The sequence below is a fragment of the Pan troglodytes genome, chromosome 1 (genome assembly GCF_028858775.2).
Source record: "Pan troglodytes isolate AG18354 chromosome 1, NHGRI_mPanTro3-v2.0_pri, whole genome shotgun sequence".
NCBI lineage: Eukaryota > Metazoa > Chordata > Mammalia > Primates > Hominidae > Pan > Pan troglodytes.
This window is the reverse complement of record NC_072398.2, coordinates 213,629,730-213,642,675: the sequence shown is the minus strand read 5'-3', so window position 1 is coordinate 213,642,675 and position 12,946 is coordinate 213,629,730. Positions and strand designations below refer to the sequence as shown.

At 55.0% G+C, this 12,946-nt stretch overlaps 1 protein-coding gene across 8 annotated transcripts in view; it reads left to right on the top strand.

Moving 5' to 3' along the window:
- ARHGEF10L (Rho guanine nucleotide exchange factor 10 like) overlaps window positions 1-12,946 on the top strand; it is a 177,453-nt gene that overhangs the window by 49,266 nt on the left and 115,241 nt on the right. For 3 of the 8 annotated variants that reach the window (XM_054679891.2, XM_054679881.2, XM_054679883.2), the window contains exon 2: window positions 10,880-10,959. In XM_054679891.2, coding sequence (XP_054535866.1) covers window positions 10,923-10,959 — 37 coding nt within the window. In that variant the 5' untranslated portion in view covers window positions 10,880-10,922. Of the gene's footprint in view, window positions 1-9,829; window positions 10,653-10,770; window positions 10,960-12,946 lie in introns of those variants that run through there. The other 5 variants (XM_024356701.2, XM_016955072.3, XM_009449346.5 and 2 more) reach the window with 3 other exon arrangements.

Genomic DNA, 12,946 nt, shown 5'->3' with positions numbered 1-12,946 from the left:
CCGGTGCCCAGCCTTGCTCCTTCCCTGGGAAACTGAATAGATGCCAGGGTCTCACACCTGCCCCCGTGGGAAAGGCTGGGGTATGTGCCTGCCTGGTGACGGTGGCAGCCGCGGAGGCTCGCGGATCCTGTCCCCTTTGCCGGCCACATGCTTCTGAATCATCAGAGGAAGAATGTGGTCTTTTTGGGAGAGAGTTTTTAAAAATAGTCCAAGTCCTTCTCTGGCCCTGTCCCACTCCTCCCCTTCTGACCGTTTCCTGGCATCAGCCCCAGGCCTCTTTCCACTCTGGTTTTGGGGAACTGCCCCTTTGCAACTTGGCTGTGAATCTGTTTGTGAACCTTACTGGGGAGGAGCTGTCCTGGGTGCAGGCTGGTTTCAGAAGGGAGGGGCCCAGCTGTGGCCGCCTCCTCCCCAGGGGCCCGACTTGGGATGAGGGATTTCTGCATTCCTTTGGCAACTGTGCCTTGGGTCGCCTGTGTGTCAGTCCTGTGCCATGGGTGCAGATAAGAGCAGTGAACAGTGGTCACAGTCCTGCCTTCATGGAGTCCACATTCTCATAGGAGGAAACTGATAAATAACTAAAATTTGTATTGCCAGAGGTGTTAAATCCTGTGAGGATGGGGACACTGGGTCAGGGGATGTGTGTGGGCTGTCAGGAGAAGGCCTCTGATACAGCGACCTTGGAGCAGAGCCCTGAAGGTGAGGGCAGCAGTGTGTGGGTATCTGGGGGAACAGCATTTCAGGCAGTGGGAACAGCAAGTGCAAAGGCCCTGAGGCAGAAACATGCTTGGGGCATTCAGGGAGCTGGAAGGTGGTGGTGACTAGAGTGAGCTGTGTGGAGAGAGGTAGGACATGAAGTCAGGGGGGTTGTGGGGGCTCTGACATGTGGGGCCTCAGAGACCAAGATGAGGGCTTGGGTCTTCCTTAAATGAGGTGAGAAAACATTCCAGGCTCTGAGCGGAGGATGAACTTGGCCGCTGTGTTGAGAACAACATGTCAGGGCAGGGGTAGAGGTGGGAGCAGAGGGACTGGTCAGGAGGCGTTTTGAATAGCCCAGGTGAGAGATGATGGTGGTTTGGGCCATGGTGGTACCGTGGAGGGGGTGAGATGCGCTCGGATTCTGGGCGTATGTTGAAGGTAGAGCCAGCAGGTTTGCTGAAGGGTGGGCCCTGGGTGTGAGACAGAGGTGTCAAGGATGACTGCAAGGTTTTGGCCTTAGCAGCTGGTGGGATGGAGCTAGCAAGCGGGATGGGAAGACTGGGAGGAGCAGGGTTCTTTGTTCTGGCAGCGTGGTGATCAGGAGGGGGGTATGGGCACGTTAAGGCTGAGATGCCCGATCAATCACTGAGTGAAGACACAGAGCAGGCAGAGGGGCAGAGCCTGGAGTTCAAGGGCAGGACAGGCTGGAGGCATCACTATGGCCATGGCTTAGGACCCACAAAGTGAGCCAGGTGACCCAGGTGGCCCAGGGAGGAGCCGCGGTGTAGCCTGAACCTGGGAACTGCCAACCTGGAGGGAAGAAGGAGGAGCGGAGGAAGGGGAGCTGGAGCGAGAGGTGAAAGAAGGGAGCAGCTGGCAGGTCAAGCAGAATGGGGACCGAGATGCTCCTCTCTCCCCATCCCGGTCCATCAGAACCGGTGTAGTGGAGGCCACAGGTGACCTCGTGAGCTGGCTGGCAAAGCGGTGGGCACACACTTGGTTGGGGATAGGTAGCTCAGCACAGAATGGGAGACAGGGACAGGAGACGGAGCATGGGCACTCCTCGGGGAAGTCTTGTAAAGGGGAGCAGAGAAATGGGGTAGTGGGTGGAGAGGGTATGGGATCAGATGAGCGGTAATGCAGCGTATTTATTCATTTATTTATTATGATTTTTTTGAGATGGAGTCTTGTTCTGTCGCCCCAGCTGGAGTGCAGTAGTGCGATCTTGGCTCACTGCAACCTCTGCCTCCTGGGTTCAAGTGATTCTCCTGCCTCAGCCCCCCGAGTAACTGGGATTACAGGTGCCCGCCACCACTCCCGGCTAATTTTTGTATTTTTAGTAGAGATAGGGTTTCACCACCTTGGCCAGGCTGGTCTTGGACCCCTGAGCTCAAGTGATCCACCAGCCTTGGCCTCCCAAAGTGCTGGGATTATAGGCATGAACCACCATGTCTGGCCACGTATTTCTATTTGCTGGGAAGGATCCAGCAGAGAGGAGCTGTGTCTCTTGGTGGCCTCGGCTTCTACCCCAGAAAGACGTCCTTGTACCATGCAAAACACTCCTCCCTTCCCTCCTTACCCCATCTCATTTCTGGCATCAGCTCAGAGGCCAGTTTGGGGGGGCTCCTCCAGTTGCCCATCTGCAGACCTGTGGACCAGTGATGGGATGGGCAGGGGACCCCTGCAGGTAATTCCGCTCAGAAAGGCAGGGGCCACGGATGGGCAGCAATTCTGAGATCCAGCTGTGTGCAACCATCTCCCTGACCCAGCCCGAATTCTTTGCTTGCGGGGGTCAATCCACCCGATGTGGGAGGGTGCGGCCTGGGAGAGACCACCAGGGCACCGGCAGAGGAGAACGCCTTGTACTGGGTCCATTTTGGGAGCCCGGGACGCCCTCCTCAGCCCCCTGCTCCATGGGGCCTTGTGGGAATATCAGGGTAGAAAACTCTGCAGGCGTGGAGAGTTTAGCTGTGGGTTAGCTCCCACCTGCAACTGATGGAGAGAGCGTGGTGCGGGCCCCTTCCTGCTGTCCCTCTGTTGTGCTTTAGGTGAGTTCCTGCCCAGGGCTGGGCCAAGTTTATTGCCTTACTTCTTCCTCATCTGAACTGGAGAGAGCCTCACCTCCTTGCACACTCCCCCCTTTTACTTACATAGCTAAGTGAGTCTAAGAAGCCTAAGCCAGTGGTGGAGCCAGGATCAGAACACGCCTGATCCCCTAGCCCCTGCCCTGGCTCTGATCTGGAAGTGGGGCACTGTGCCCTCCTCTGCCTTGGGTATGTACCCACTGGCCTCCTGTGGCTGCTCCTGAGGACAGGAACCCGGAACTCTCTTTTGTTTCTTTGTCCCCATTGCCAAGCTGGGGCCTGGCAGGCAGTAGGTGCGCAGTGAGAAGTTGGCTGAGTGGGGAAGGGAGTGATGGGATGAGCGGCTTACTTTGTGAAAGCTGGAGGAGGTGAGCCTGACCCCTGGAGGTGAGGAGGGTGAACTGGGGTCACAGATTTCCCAAAGGTTGTACCTCAGCTTGGCCCCCTGGAGGCTTTAGTTCAGCCCTGAAGTGTAGCAGGAGCAACTCTGCCCCTCCCTTTGGCTCCACCCTGATGCCTGGGGAGTGGTAGACACCCCGGTGTGTGCCCCCAAATCCTACTGTTTCCCTTGGCAGTGCCCCTCCGTGAGCTCCAGCTCTTTCCTGCCATTCTTCCGTCTGTACACCTGCTGGGTTGCAGGGACGCACATGGACCTCCCTTTCCCGGCCTGCCTCATCCTCCTGGGGGGCTTTGGGTAGGTCCCTTCCCATCTGAGCCTCAGCTTCCCTGTGTCTAAAAAGGAGGTGAGGAAACCCACCTCTCAGGCTGCCTGCAGCCTAAACACACTCTCATGCTAAGCGGCGAGGGCCCAGCAGCGAGGACGCCCAGCAGCTGGGACGCGGGCATCCCTGTTGTAGGTGGGGAAGCTGAGGCTCTGATGGGCGAGGTGATGGCACACAGTATGTGTCATGCCAGCTGCTGTCCCCTCTCTGGCTTCCAGGTGGGAGCCACGGTGCCCCATCACAGGGACACCCCTGATGTGGGGCCGAGGGTCTGGGGTTCTCTGGAGAAGAGGGGGGTCAGTTCAGCTGATGGCAGGTGGTTTCCTCCAGCACTTCAGCTTCTTCACTCCTTCTGCTGGGCTGGATCGCCGGGGACAAAGGGGTTAATGTGTCTGGGGGCTGGGAGGGAAGGAGGAAGAGCAGGAAGAGGAGGTGGAGGAGGGGGGCTGGAGACAGAGTCTGGGGCGGCCCCCCTCCCACGCTGTCCAGCCACTTCTCCAGGCTGGCTCTGGTTTCCCAGGCAACAGCCCCCAGGGGTCCCCTCTGGCCTGGCCTCAGGGTCGGCTCCTTCCCACAGAGACCTACTCCCAGGGCCCCCTCTCTAGTGCTCCCCACTCTTCCTGCCTGCGGATCCTCACCAGGGGCTCCCTAGGAGGTCAGTGCGGGAGGGTGGGTGCCACCGACTCTGACAGAGTCTCCATTGTCTGAGGCTCCAGCCATTGACCAAACTTGGCCCCTGCCCCAGTGAGGCAGGCCCCCTTCTCAGAGCTCCCCTCCCCCTCCCTGGTGAAGAGGAAAGGAAGTTGGAGTCGCCCCCACCTCGGGAAGCCCTTTGAGTGTCCATCAGGTGGGTGAGGGAGGAGCTGGGGCGTGTGGTCCCTTGCCAGATTCTGCAGCTCTGGCACCTGCAGGGTTGAGGAGGGTCTGGGAGGACGCTCCCTGACCCACCCACTCCCCTACTCCCCCTTCCACCCTGGGCCTGGGACCAGGCTGAGGGTCCTGCCCTCTTGTTCCCAGGGGCTCCGTAGCTGTGTGGCCTTGGGGATGCCCCTCAGTCTCTGTCAGCCTCATTTTCCTCATCTGCTATGGGAATCAAATGAGATGCAAACTAAAATGTTCAGTATGGGGCCCGGTGCACACAGTGCTCGGAGGTGTCAGCTATTGTCATTTCAAATTTTGTGATCTCAGGCCTGGTGTTCCGGTGGAATACGTTTGTCTTGGACTTAGTTTAGCAGTCTGTAAAATGAGAAAATGCTATTGGTCCTCAGGGACCGGCAGGAACCCTGGGAAGGAAACTGACATTCATTACAAACCTACCAACGTTGTCCAGTGTCATCTTATTTACACCTGCCCCTGACAGGTAAGCACAGGAGGCGCAGAGGGCTGCCTGCTCTGGAGTGGGGCTGCTGGAGAGCAGAGGATGAGCGTTGTCTGGGCTGGCTTCATACCAAGGCCGGGTTCCTGTCCACACACCTCATCCTTCTCTTCTGCCTGCGCCCCTCCTGCTATAGCTCTGCCTGTGTTTTCTTGAAGGCAGCTCCTCTCTCCCGTTCCCGGACTCTCCACCAGGTGGCCCTTTGCGCTGAGAAGAGCTGTGGGCATCTTGCTGCCCTGCGTGGGGGAGCCATGGCCCCTCTTCTCCGTCAGGAGACCCCGCCCCACTTCCTGTTCCAGCTCCATTGTGCGGTTTGCGTCCCCTTCTCTTCCTTCCGGGCCCCGGGCTTTCAGGACAGGCGGAGTACACCAGGAGGGCTTGTACCTCACCTTCCATCTGTTCTCCCCTCCTCTGGGCCGAAGCCCCACGCAAGCAGCTCCCCAGGTCCAGGGATGTCCCAGCCTCATGGGTTCCTGGTCTGTGCCCTTTGGTTCCATGCTGAGTGGGTCCCAAGCAGGGGAAGGTCACAGCTGTTATCTAGTGTGTACCCCGGGCCAGACCCAGTGCTACCCATGCTGAGATGGAAAGAATCCCAGTGCCCCCAGAGAGGTCACAGGCTCTTGGGGAGGGCAACAGTTATAATGGGGCTGTGTCTGCAGGCATGTACGTGTCCCAGCACCACCCATGCTCTTTGAAAACAGCCTGTTGGCCCCCTATCAGCTGCACCTCTGAGCCACTGAATCAGAATCTCCGGGTGTGGGCCTGGGACATAAATATTTTTAAAAAGCTTCACAACTGGAAACCACTGTGTGAAATGGGTCTAAGGAAGCTTTGTAGAGGAGAAATGGGGTCTGGGTTTTGATGACTGAACAGGAATTTGCTTGCTGGTTGTGAGAGAGAATTCCATGTGGAGGGAACAGACAGCTTAAGCAAAGGCCTGGAGATGTCAAACAGGTCAGGTGGCATGGTCATGGGGCTGAAAGCCATTCGTGAGAGCCAGAGCAGAGTTCCAGGCCAGGCCTAGAGCTGATGAGATCTGAGAGGTCGGTGGAGGGGGCGAATCTTGGAGGGCCTTGCTTAGGACCCAGGCTCCATTCTGACAGTGATGGGGAAGGGTTTGAAGCAATAAGGTGATGTGACAGGTGTGTTTGTGGAGTGTCTCTGTGGCAGCGGAGGTGGCAGGTGGGTTGGCCTAGCGTGTGTCTAATGAGAGCTGAAAGCCAGAGAGACCTCTCAGAGAACACAGGTACGTGGAGGAGCTCTGGTCCTGACCAGCCCAAGCACCTGGTCTTTCCCCCCATTCCCCACCTTCTTTCTGCTTCAGGAGGTGGGCCCTGCAGAGGGCCTCTGAGGCCAGAGCTTGACAAGGGTGCTTGGGCCAGAACTGATTCCTTGCTTCTCTCTGGGCAGGGCTGGGTGGCCGCTGCCCAGCTCATCCCAGCAGCCCAGCTGCTGCTTCCCCTGCTTCTGCCTGGACCTTGTTGGAGAAAGAGGCCGGCCTTCCCTGTCCTCAAGGTACGACTTGCGCAGCCTTCCAGACTTTCAGGGCCCCCACGTGTTTTCTTCCTCCAGGCCTCATTCAGGTGGAAGAGGGATGGGGCAGCTTGATGTGTGAGGGGTGGGAGATGGTCTTGGGGGGCCTGGGGTGGGACAGGGGCAGGCAGGAGGAGGGTTTCCTAGTGGGGCCTCTGGGCAGATGGACTTTGAACCCTAGTGGGAGGGGAACTAATAAGCACTGACTAAATTAGCCAAGCCAGGAAGACACCTGCTGTGATGAGCTGGGCAGCTGAGGGCAGAGGGAGGTGCCAATACCAGGCTGCTCTGGGTGGTCCCGTCGCTGAGCCTAACCTGCTCCGGGCCTCTGGTGGGCACACCCCATAGCCGGGAGCTGGGGCCTCCCCTCTTCCTCCCTTGTCTGAGCACTGCCTCCTCCTCAGCCATTCCACACAGTAGCAGGAAGGGGAACTGTTCAGTGTCCGCCTGTCCCTTGGGTTTGGCGGTCATTGTTAAAAAGGTGACCTCCAAGAGAAGACAATCTCCTATAACCCCACCACCCAAGCATAGCCTGGATAGGGTCCCCATGGTAACAGAGGCCCCTGTCTACCCAGAGCTTACTCCGTGCAGGGCACGGAGCGTAGAATTCATCACACCCACTGCTGGGTCCTCATTTCATCAGCACAGGACGCTCAGGAGGCAGGTGCTGGTCTTACTCCCACCGCCCCAGTGAGAAAGGAATTAACCGCTGCTGTGGCAAGTGGCAGAGCTGGGATTTGAACCTGAATCATCCTGGCACCAAATCCTATCCTCTAAACATGGCCTTCGGTGTCACCGCCTGGAGAGTCACCGTGCTGTGGGCAGTGCCCTCCTCCTTTGGACTCAGTTTCCACATCTGTAAAGCAAGAGCAACACTGCCCTCTTGGAGCTACTTTCTGGTTCTGACATGCCATGCTTTTGTATTAATTCTCTTTTTAAAGATGAGAATGGTTATTGTTTATTTATTTATTTTTTTTGAGACCGTCTTGCTCTGTTGCCTAGGCTGGAGTGGCAGTGGTGTGATCTTGGCTCACTGCAACATCCACCTCCCAGGTTCAAGTGATTCTCCTGCTTCAGCTTCTCAAGTAGCTGGGACTACAGGCATGTGCCACCACGGCTGGCTAATTTTTTGTATTTTTAGTAGAGATGGGGTTTCACCATGTTGGCCAGGCTGGTTTCGAACTCCTGACCTCAAGTGATCTGCCTGCCCCGGCCTCCCAAAGTGCTGGGATTACAGGCATGAGCCACCATGACTGGCCTGAAGTGGGTACTTTTTAATCCCCATTTTACAGATGAGTAAACTGAGGCCCAGAGATAGGATTAACTCATCCAAGGTCTCATAGCTGCTGAGTGGAACCCAGGTGGTATTGGGGAACCTGAACTCTTTTCTAACCCCGTGAGGATCTGTAGTGGTGGCAGGGGGCTGCTGTGAGCCATCCCCACTCCCTTGTCCACATCCTTCTGAGACTAACGGCCTGTGTGTGCAAAATGGTGGCCATAGGCCTATGGGTATGGGCAGGGCTTGCTGGGCTGCATCCTCGTCCCGACACTTCAGAGCCCCGCATTAGCCTGTAGCAAACACCTTCCAGATTCCAGCCCCAAAGACTAGGGAGGCAGTGCGATCAGAGGATTGAGATTAGGCTTTAGGGTCAGTGCTCACTGGCTGGAATCCTAGTGTGGTCACCTTGTCCTCTTGCTTCTATGACCTGGGGCAAATATTTGCTTCTCTGAGCCTCTGTCTCCCCATCCGTAAGCTGGGGTGTTATGAGAATTAGATAGAATAATGCTAATAAAGTGTCAGGCTCCATACATGTTGGTGTCTCTCTTCCTTTCTAGGGAAAGCCTTGGGCTTTGGAGGGGAGGGCGGGAATCAGTCCCGAAGGGTGAAGAAAGGGGAGGACATTGGACTTTCTGCCCTGGAAGGGAAGGATCCTGGATTTTGGCCCCAGGGTAAAGTAGCAGCCTCTTTCTGTATCATCATCAAATTGTATTTAAGGAGCAATTTGGACAGGAGGCTGGGCAAAGTGCCTCCCTTTTTCCTTCTGTAAAATGGGTATAGGTCTTTCTGCTGCTTCCCTCTTGGAACTCTTGGGGCACCAGAGCCCTCAAAGAAAGGCTGAGCAGACCTCAGAGGTTCTGAATGAGCCCACTGGGAGGGGGCCCTGTAGCAGGAGTGCCGTGCAGCTACAGGTTTGTTTTCCAAAATCCTTTGCTGAAGTAAAAGTTTAGTCCTGAGAGTTTTCAGCGTGGGTCTAAAAGGCACAGTCTCACGCTTAGCAGAGAGTAACTGGTATCATCAGTCACAGTGAGAAATGCAGACAGGTGTCAGGGTTCACATCTGTGATCCCAGCACTTGTTGAGTTCAACAAGGGAGGATGGCTTGAGCCCAGGAGTTTGGGACCAGCCTGGGCAACAGAGTAAGACCCTATCTCTAGAAAAAAAATTAAAAATTTAGCCAGGCATGGTGGTGTGTGCCTGTAGTCCCAGCTACTGGGGAGGCTGAGGCGAGAGGATGACTTGACCCAGGAGTTCCAGGCTACAGTGAGCCATGATTGTGCCACTGCACTCCAACCTGGGAAATCGAGACCAAAGCAGCCTCAGTACCTATCGATGGGGGCTATATAAATTATACCCCCACCAAAAACACCTACCTCAAAACAAAACCAAACCTACTATGCAGCTGTTAAAAAAAGTGGGGTTGATTTCTATGTATTAGTACTATTCTGAAATCATCACTGAGATTTAGGTTAAAAAGGCAGTTGCAGCACTGTGAGTGCTGTGTGCTCCTTCTGTATGAAACAAGGCATATCTGCAGATATGCAAGTTGGCCCATGCATGGGAGAGTTCTGGAAGGATTCTTGAGAAGTCAGTAACAGTCATCTCTTCTGGGGGACTGGGGGATTAGGGCAACCAGGGTGGGAGGTTGACTAACTTTTTTTTTTAAAATTTTTTGAGACAGAGTCTTGCTCTGTTTCCCAGACTGGAGTGCGGTGGCACGGTCTTGGCTCACTGCAACCTCCGCCTCCCACGTTCAAGTGATTCTCCTGCCTCAGCCTACTGAGTAGCTGGGATTAAAGGCATGTGCCACCATGCCCAGCTAATTTTTGTATTTTTAGTAGAGATGGAGTTTCACCATGTTGGCCAGGCTGGTCTCGAACTCCTGAGCTGATGTGATCCGCCCACCTCGGCCTCCCAAAGTGCTGAGATACAGGCGTGAGACACTGTGCCCGGCTCGGAGACTAACTTTTCATTGTCTACCTGTTGTATTGTTTGAGTCTTGAAAGGTGCTAGAGTGTAGTAGCTGCTTCTGAGCACAGACTCCAGAGCCCCATGGCCTGGGTTCGAACCCTGGCTCTTCCTAGCTGTGTGATCTTGGGCAAGTTACTTAACCATTCTTGGTCTCATTTTCTCATTTATAATTTGGACTAATAGATGTTAATGTTTGTAAAGTGCTTAAAATTATGTCTGAGATATCGTTGGCAATGCAAGAATGTCTACTGTTACTAATATTGCCATTAACCTGCATTTCATTTTTGTTTAGTAAGCCAGTTTAATAAAAATAAAGCCTTTAGGAATGGAAAGGAAAACAGGAACATAGCCAGTTTGTGGCCTGGGCAGATTAGACCAGAGGGCTGGGTGCTTTCCCTCCAGGGTGCATTCTCTCCTCCACAAGATATCTAGGAGGACAGCCCCCAGTGCACAATTGAAGGTGACAGTAGGGAGCGGGGGCAGGGTTGGCTCCAGGGCCCAGGAAGCCCACCGGAGGCATCAGCCTTTTGCTTATGTGAGCTCCCACTGTGAGGGGAGGGCGGTGCCACCTTGGGCCAGGAGGAACTGTGCCCCCACGCTGAGCATTTGGGATTCTGTCCCTGTCTTATGCCATTGGCCTCTGGAGCCATTGCTTTCCTCACACCCATGTGCCAAGGCCAGGTTACCTCCTGCCTGCTGGTCAACCCATGGGGCGGGACAGGAAGAGGCAGAGTCAGAGTGGCCTTCAGCAGGGCTACCGGAAGGGACTGACAGGAGTGGGCAGACCTAAGGGAGCCCATGCTTCCTGGGCAGCCAGGAGGAGGAAGTATCCAGCCCCATTTGTGACAGTCAGGTGTGATCTGATTCCTGGAAGGTTGGGGGCTGAGCATGATCCTGGACTCTGGGGCCAGATTTCACCTGTAAGCCAGAGGGGATGAGGACGGACACCCAGCAGGTCCCTGCAGGTCCCTTGGCACTGGCAACAGGAAGGTCTGTGGCTGCAGGGTTTTCTGGGAAGAAGGATTTGGGCTGCACAGCTGCTGATGTTTCTATGGGTTAATGATTTATGAAGGCTGGAGGCTGGGGCCTTTCTGGGGCTGCCCTGTGCTCTGAGAGCCACTGGGCTGAAGCACAGGTTGTGAGCCAGTGACTTGTCTCAGTAGCTGAAACTGCAGCCCTGACTCCAGCTAATGCGATTTCTGGTCTTCTTTCCACAGGTGTGTAGCTGGGACGGTGCTGGTCTGAGCTGGACCTTGTCTGATGGCTTCCTCCAACCCTCCTCCACAGCCTGCCATAGGTACCGTACCCAGGGCTTCCTGTCCCTCTCATCCTTTCTTAGAAGGGGGCCGCTGGGGGCTGGCGGAGGGCCTTGCTCTGGAGCAGCATGGCGCCGGGTGGGAAGTCTGCTCTGCTGGCTGCTGGCCCTGCCTGGGCCGCATCCTCTATCTCACGTTCCTTGTCTACAAAATAGAAGTAACTTTCTGCTCACGGAGGAGGCTCTGAGCAAGGGTCAATCCTTTTCCTGTTTCCCTGAGATCCGCCGGAGAGGTGAACACACGGGGGTCTCAGGCTGAAGCTTATAAATCAGGGGTGAGGAACTGAGGTTGGAGGAGAGGGTTGCGCCATAGGGTCAGGCCATTGAACAGTGGTAGCATTGCCGCATTTAGTGAAAAAAAGAGAAAGTAAAAGAAAAATACAGCCAGGCATGGTGCCTCATGCCTGTAATCCCAGCACTTTGGGAGGCCGAGGCGGGCAGATCACTTGAAGTCACGAGTTTGGGACCAGCCTGGCCAACATGGTGAAATCCCATCTCTACAAAAATACAAAAATTAGCTGGGTATGGTGTGGCACTTGTAATCTCAGCTACTTGAGAGGCTGAGGCAGGAGAATTGCTTGAACCTGGGAGATGGAGGTTGCAGTGAGCCAAGATCACACCACTGCACTCCAGCCTGGGTGACAGAGCAAGACTGTCTCAAAAAAAAAAAGAAAAAAAGAAAAAGAAAAATACATACTTATACTAACAAAATTATTCGTCGTTTATCTGAAATTCAAGTCTCTGTCCTGTATTTTATTTGGCAACCCTGGCACTGGGGCCTCAGACACTGCAGGTGGAATCCAGGCCCCGCCTGGGAGGAAATGGGCCCAGGGCTGTTTCACCCACGGCGGCAGCTTCCTGTCCTCTTGTATCACTATGAGAGAGGCAGAATTGCAGATGGTAATGAGTGAGGGCTTTGTCATCAGCCCCATCTGAGTTTGAATCCTGACCCTGCCACTTAGACTGTGGGGCTGGTTAAGTGACATGTTGTCTCTGTGGCTTAGTTTCATCATCAGTAAACATGGGGACAATGATACCCTCTCCTGGGCTGTTGCAAGGTTTAAATATATGTCAGGCATGGGCATGGGGTAATCAATTGCTCACTGACGGGAGTGCTTATCATCGTGGGTGTCAGCAGGACAGACAGCGTGTGCCATGCCCTGCACCCCTGGGAGAGCCAAATGATGCATCTCCTCCTCCCTGAGCCTCGGGGTTCTTCTTGGGCGGGGGGTGGGGAGCAGCACAGCAGACCTGTCTTCCCTGTGGCAATGGGTGGCTTCCTAGGGTCCCTCGCCTCCTGGACTCGCTTGTATTTTCTCACAAGGACCGGGTCTGTCCAGGAACATCAGAGGCATGAGTGACCAGCTCTGGCTGTGCCACCTTTGCAGGCTATTAGGAAGGGCTTCCTTCAGCTCTCAGCTGTGCTGGGATGGGCCTCCTGAGTTTTCCTTCTGATAAGGAGCAATGCCTGATTGCCGGGGGGAGGATAGAAGGCGGCCTTGGAGACAAGCACATCTCACCTCCCAATTCATGACTGGGATTTGGGTCCCAGCATGCCTGGCCTTGCCCCATCCCGCCCCTGCTGCCATGGGCACCTGTTCCCTTTCCTCTCCCCACCAAGAGGCCTGAACCTGAACATGGGGAGTGAGAAAAAAAAATTTATGACTAAGTCAATTCTGTTCTGTTCAGCAAACATTTGACAAATATTTGTTGTTCCAGCTCTTTCTAATATTGCTGGCTAGTATCATCTGGGTGAACCCAGCTCTTTGCCATTTTCTCATTCTCTGAGAGCTTCCCATTACCTTCCCAAATTAAATTCAAATTCCTGAGTAGGGGATTCCCCACGCACCTTGTCAACTGTCTAATGACCTTCATTCCTGCGCGTGTCTTCAGCACCCCCGGGGCACTTGGTGTTTGTTCTCTGTCTTTGCTGTGGCCTCTGCCTGGAATCCACGCTTTAGTTGGAGCT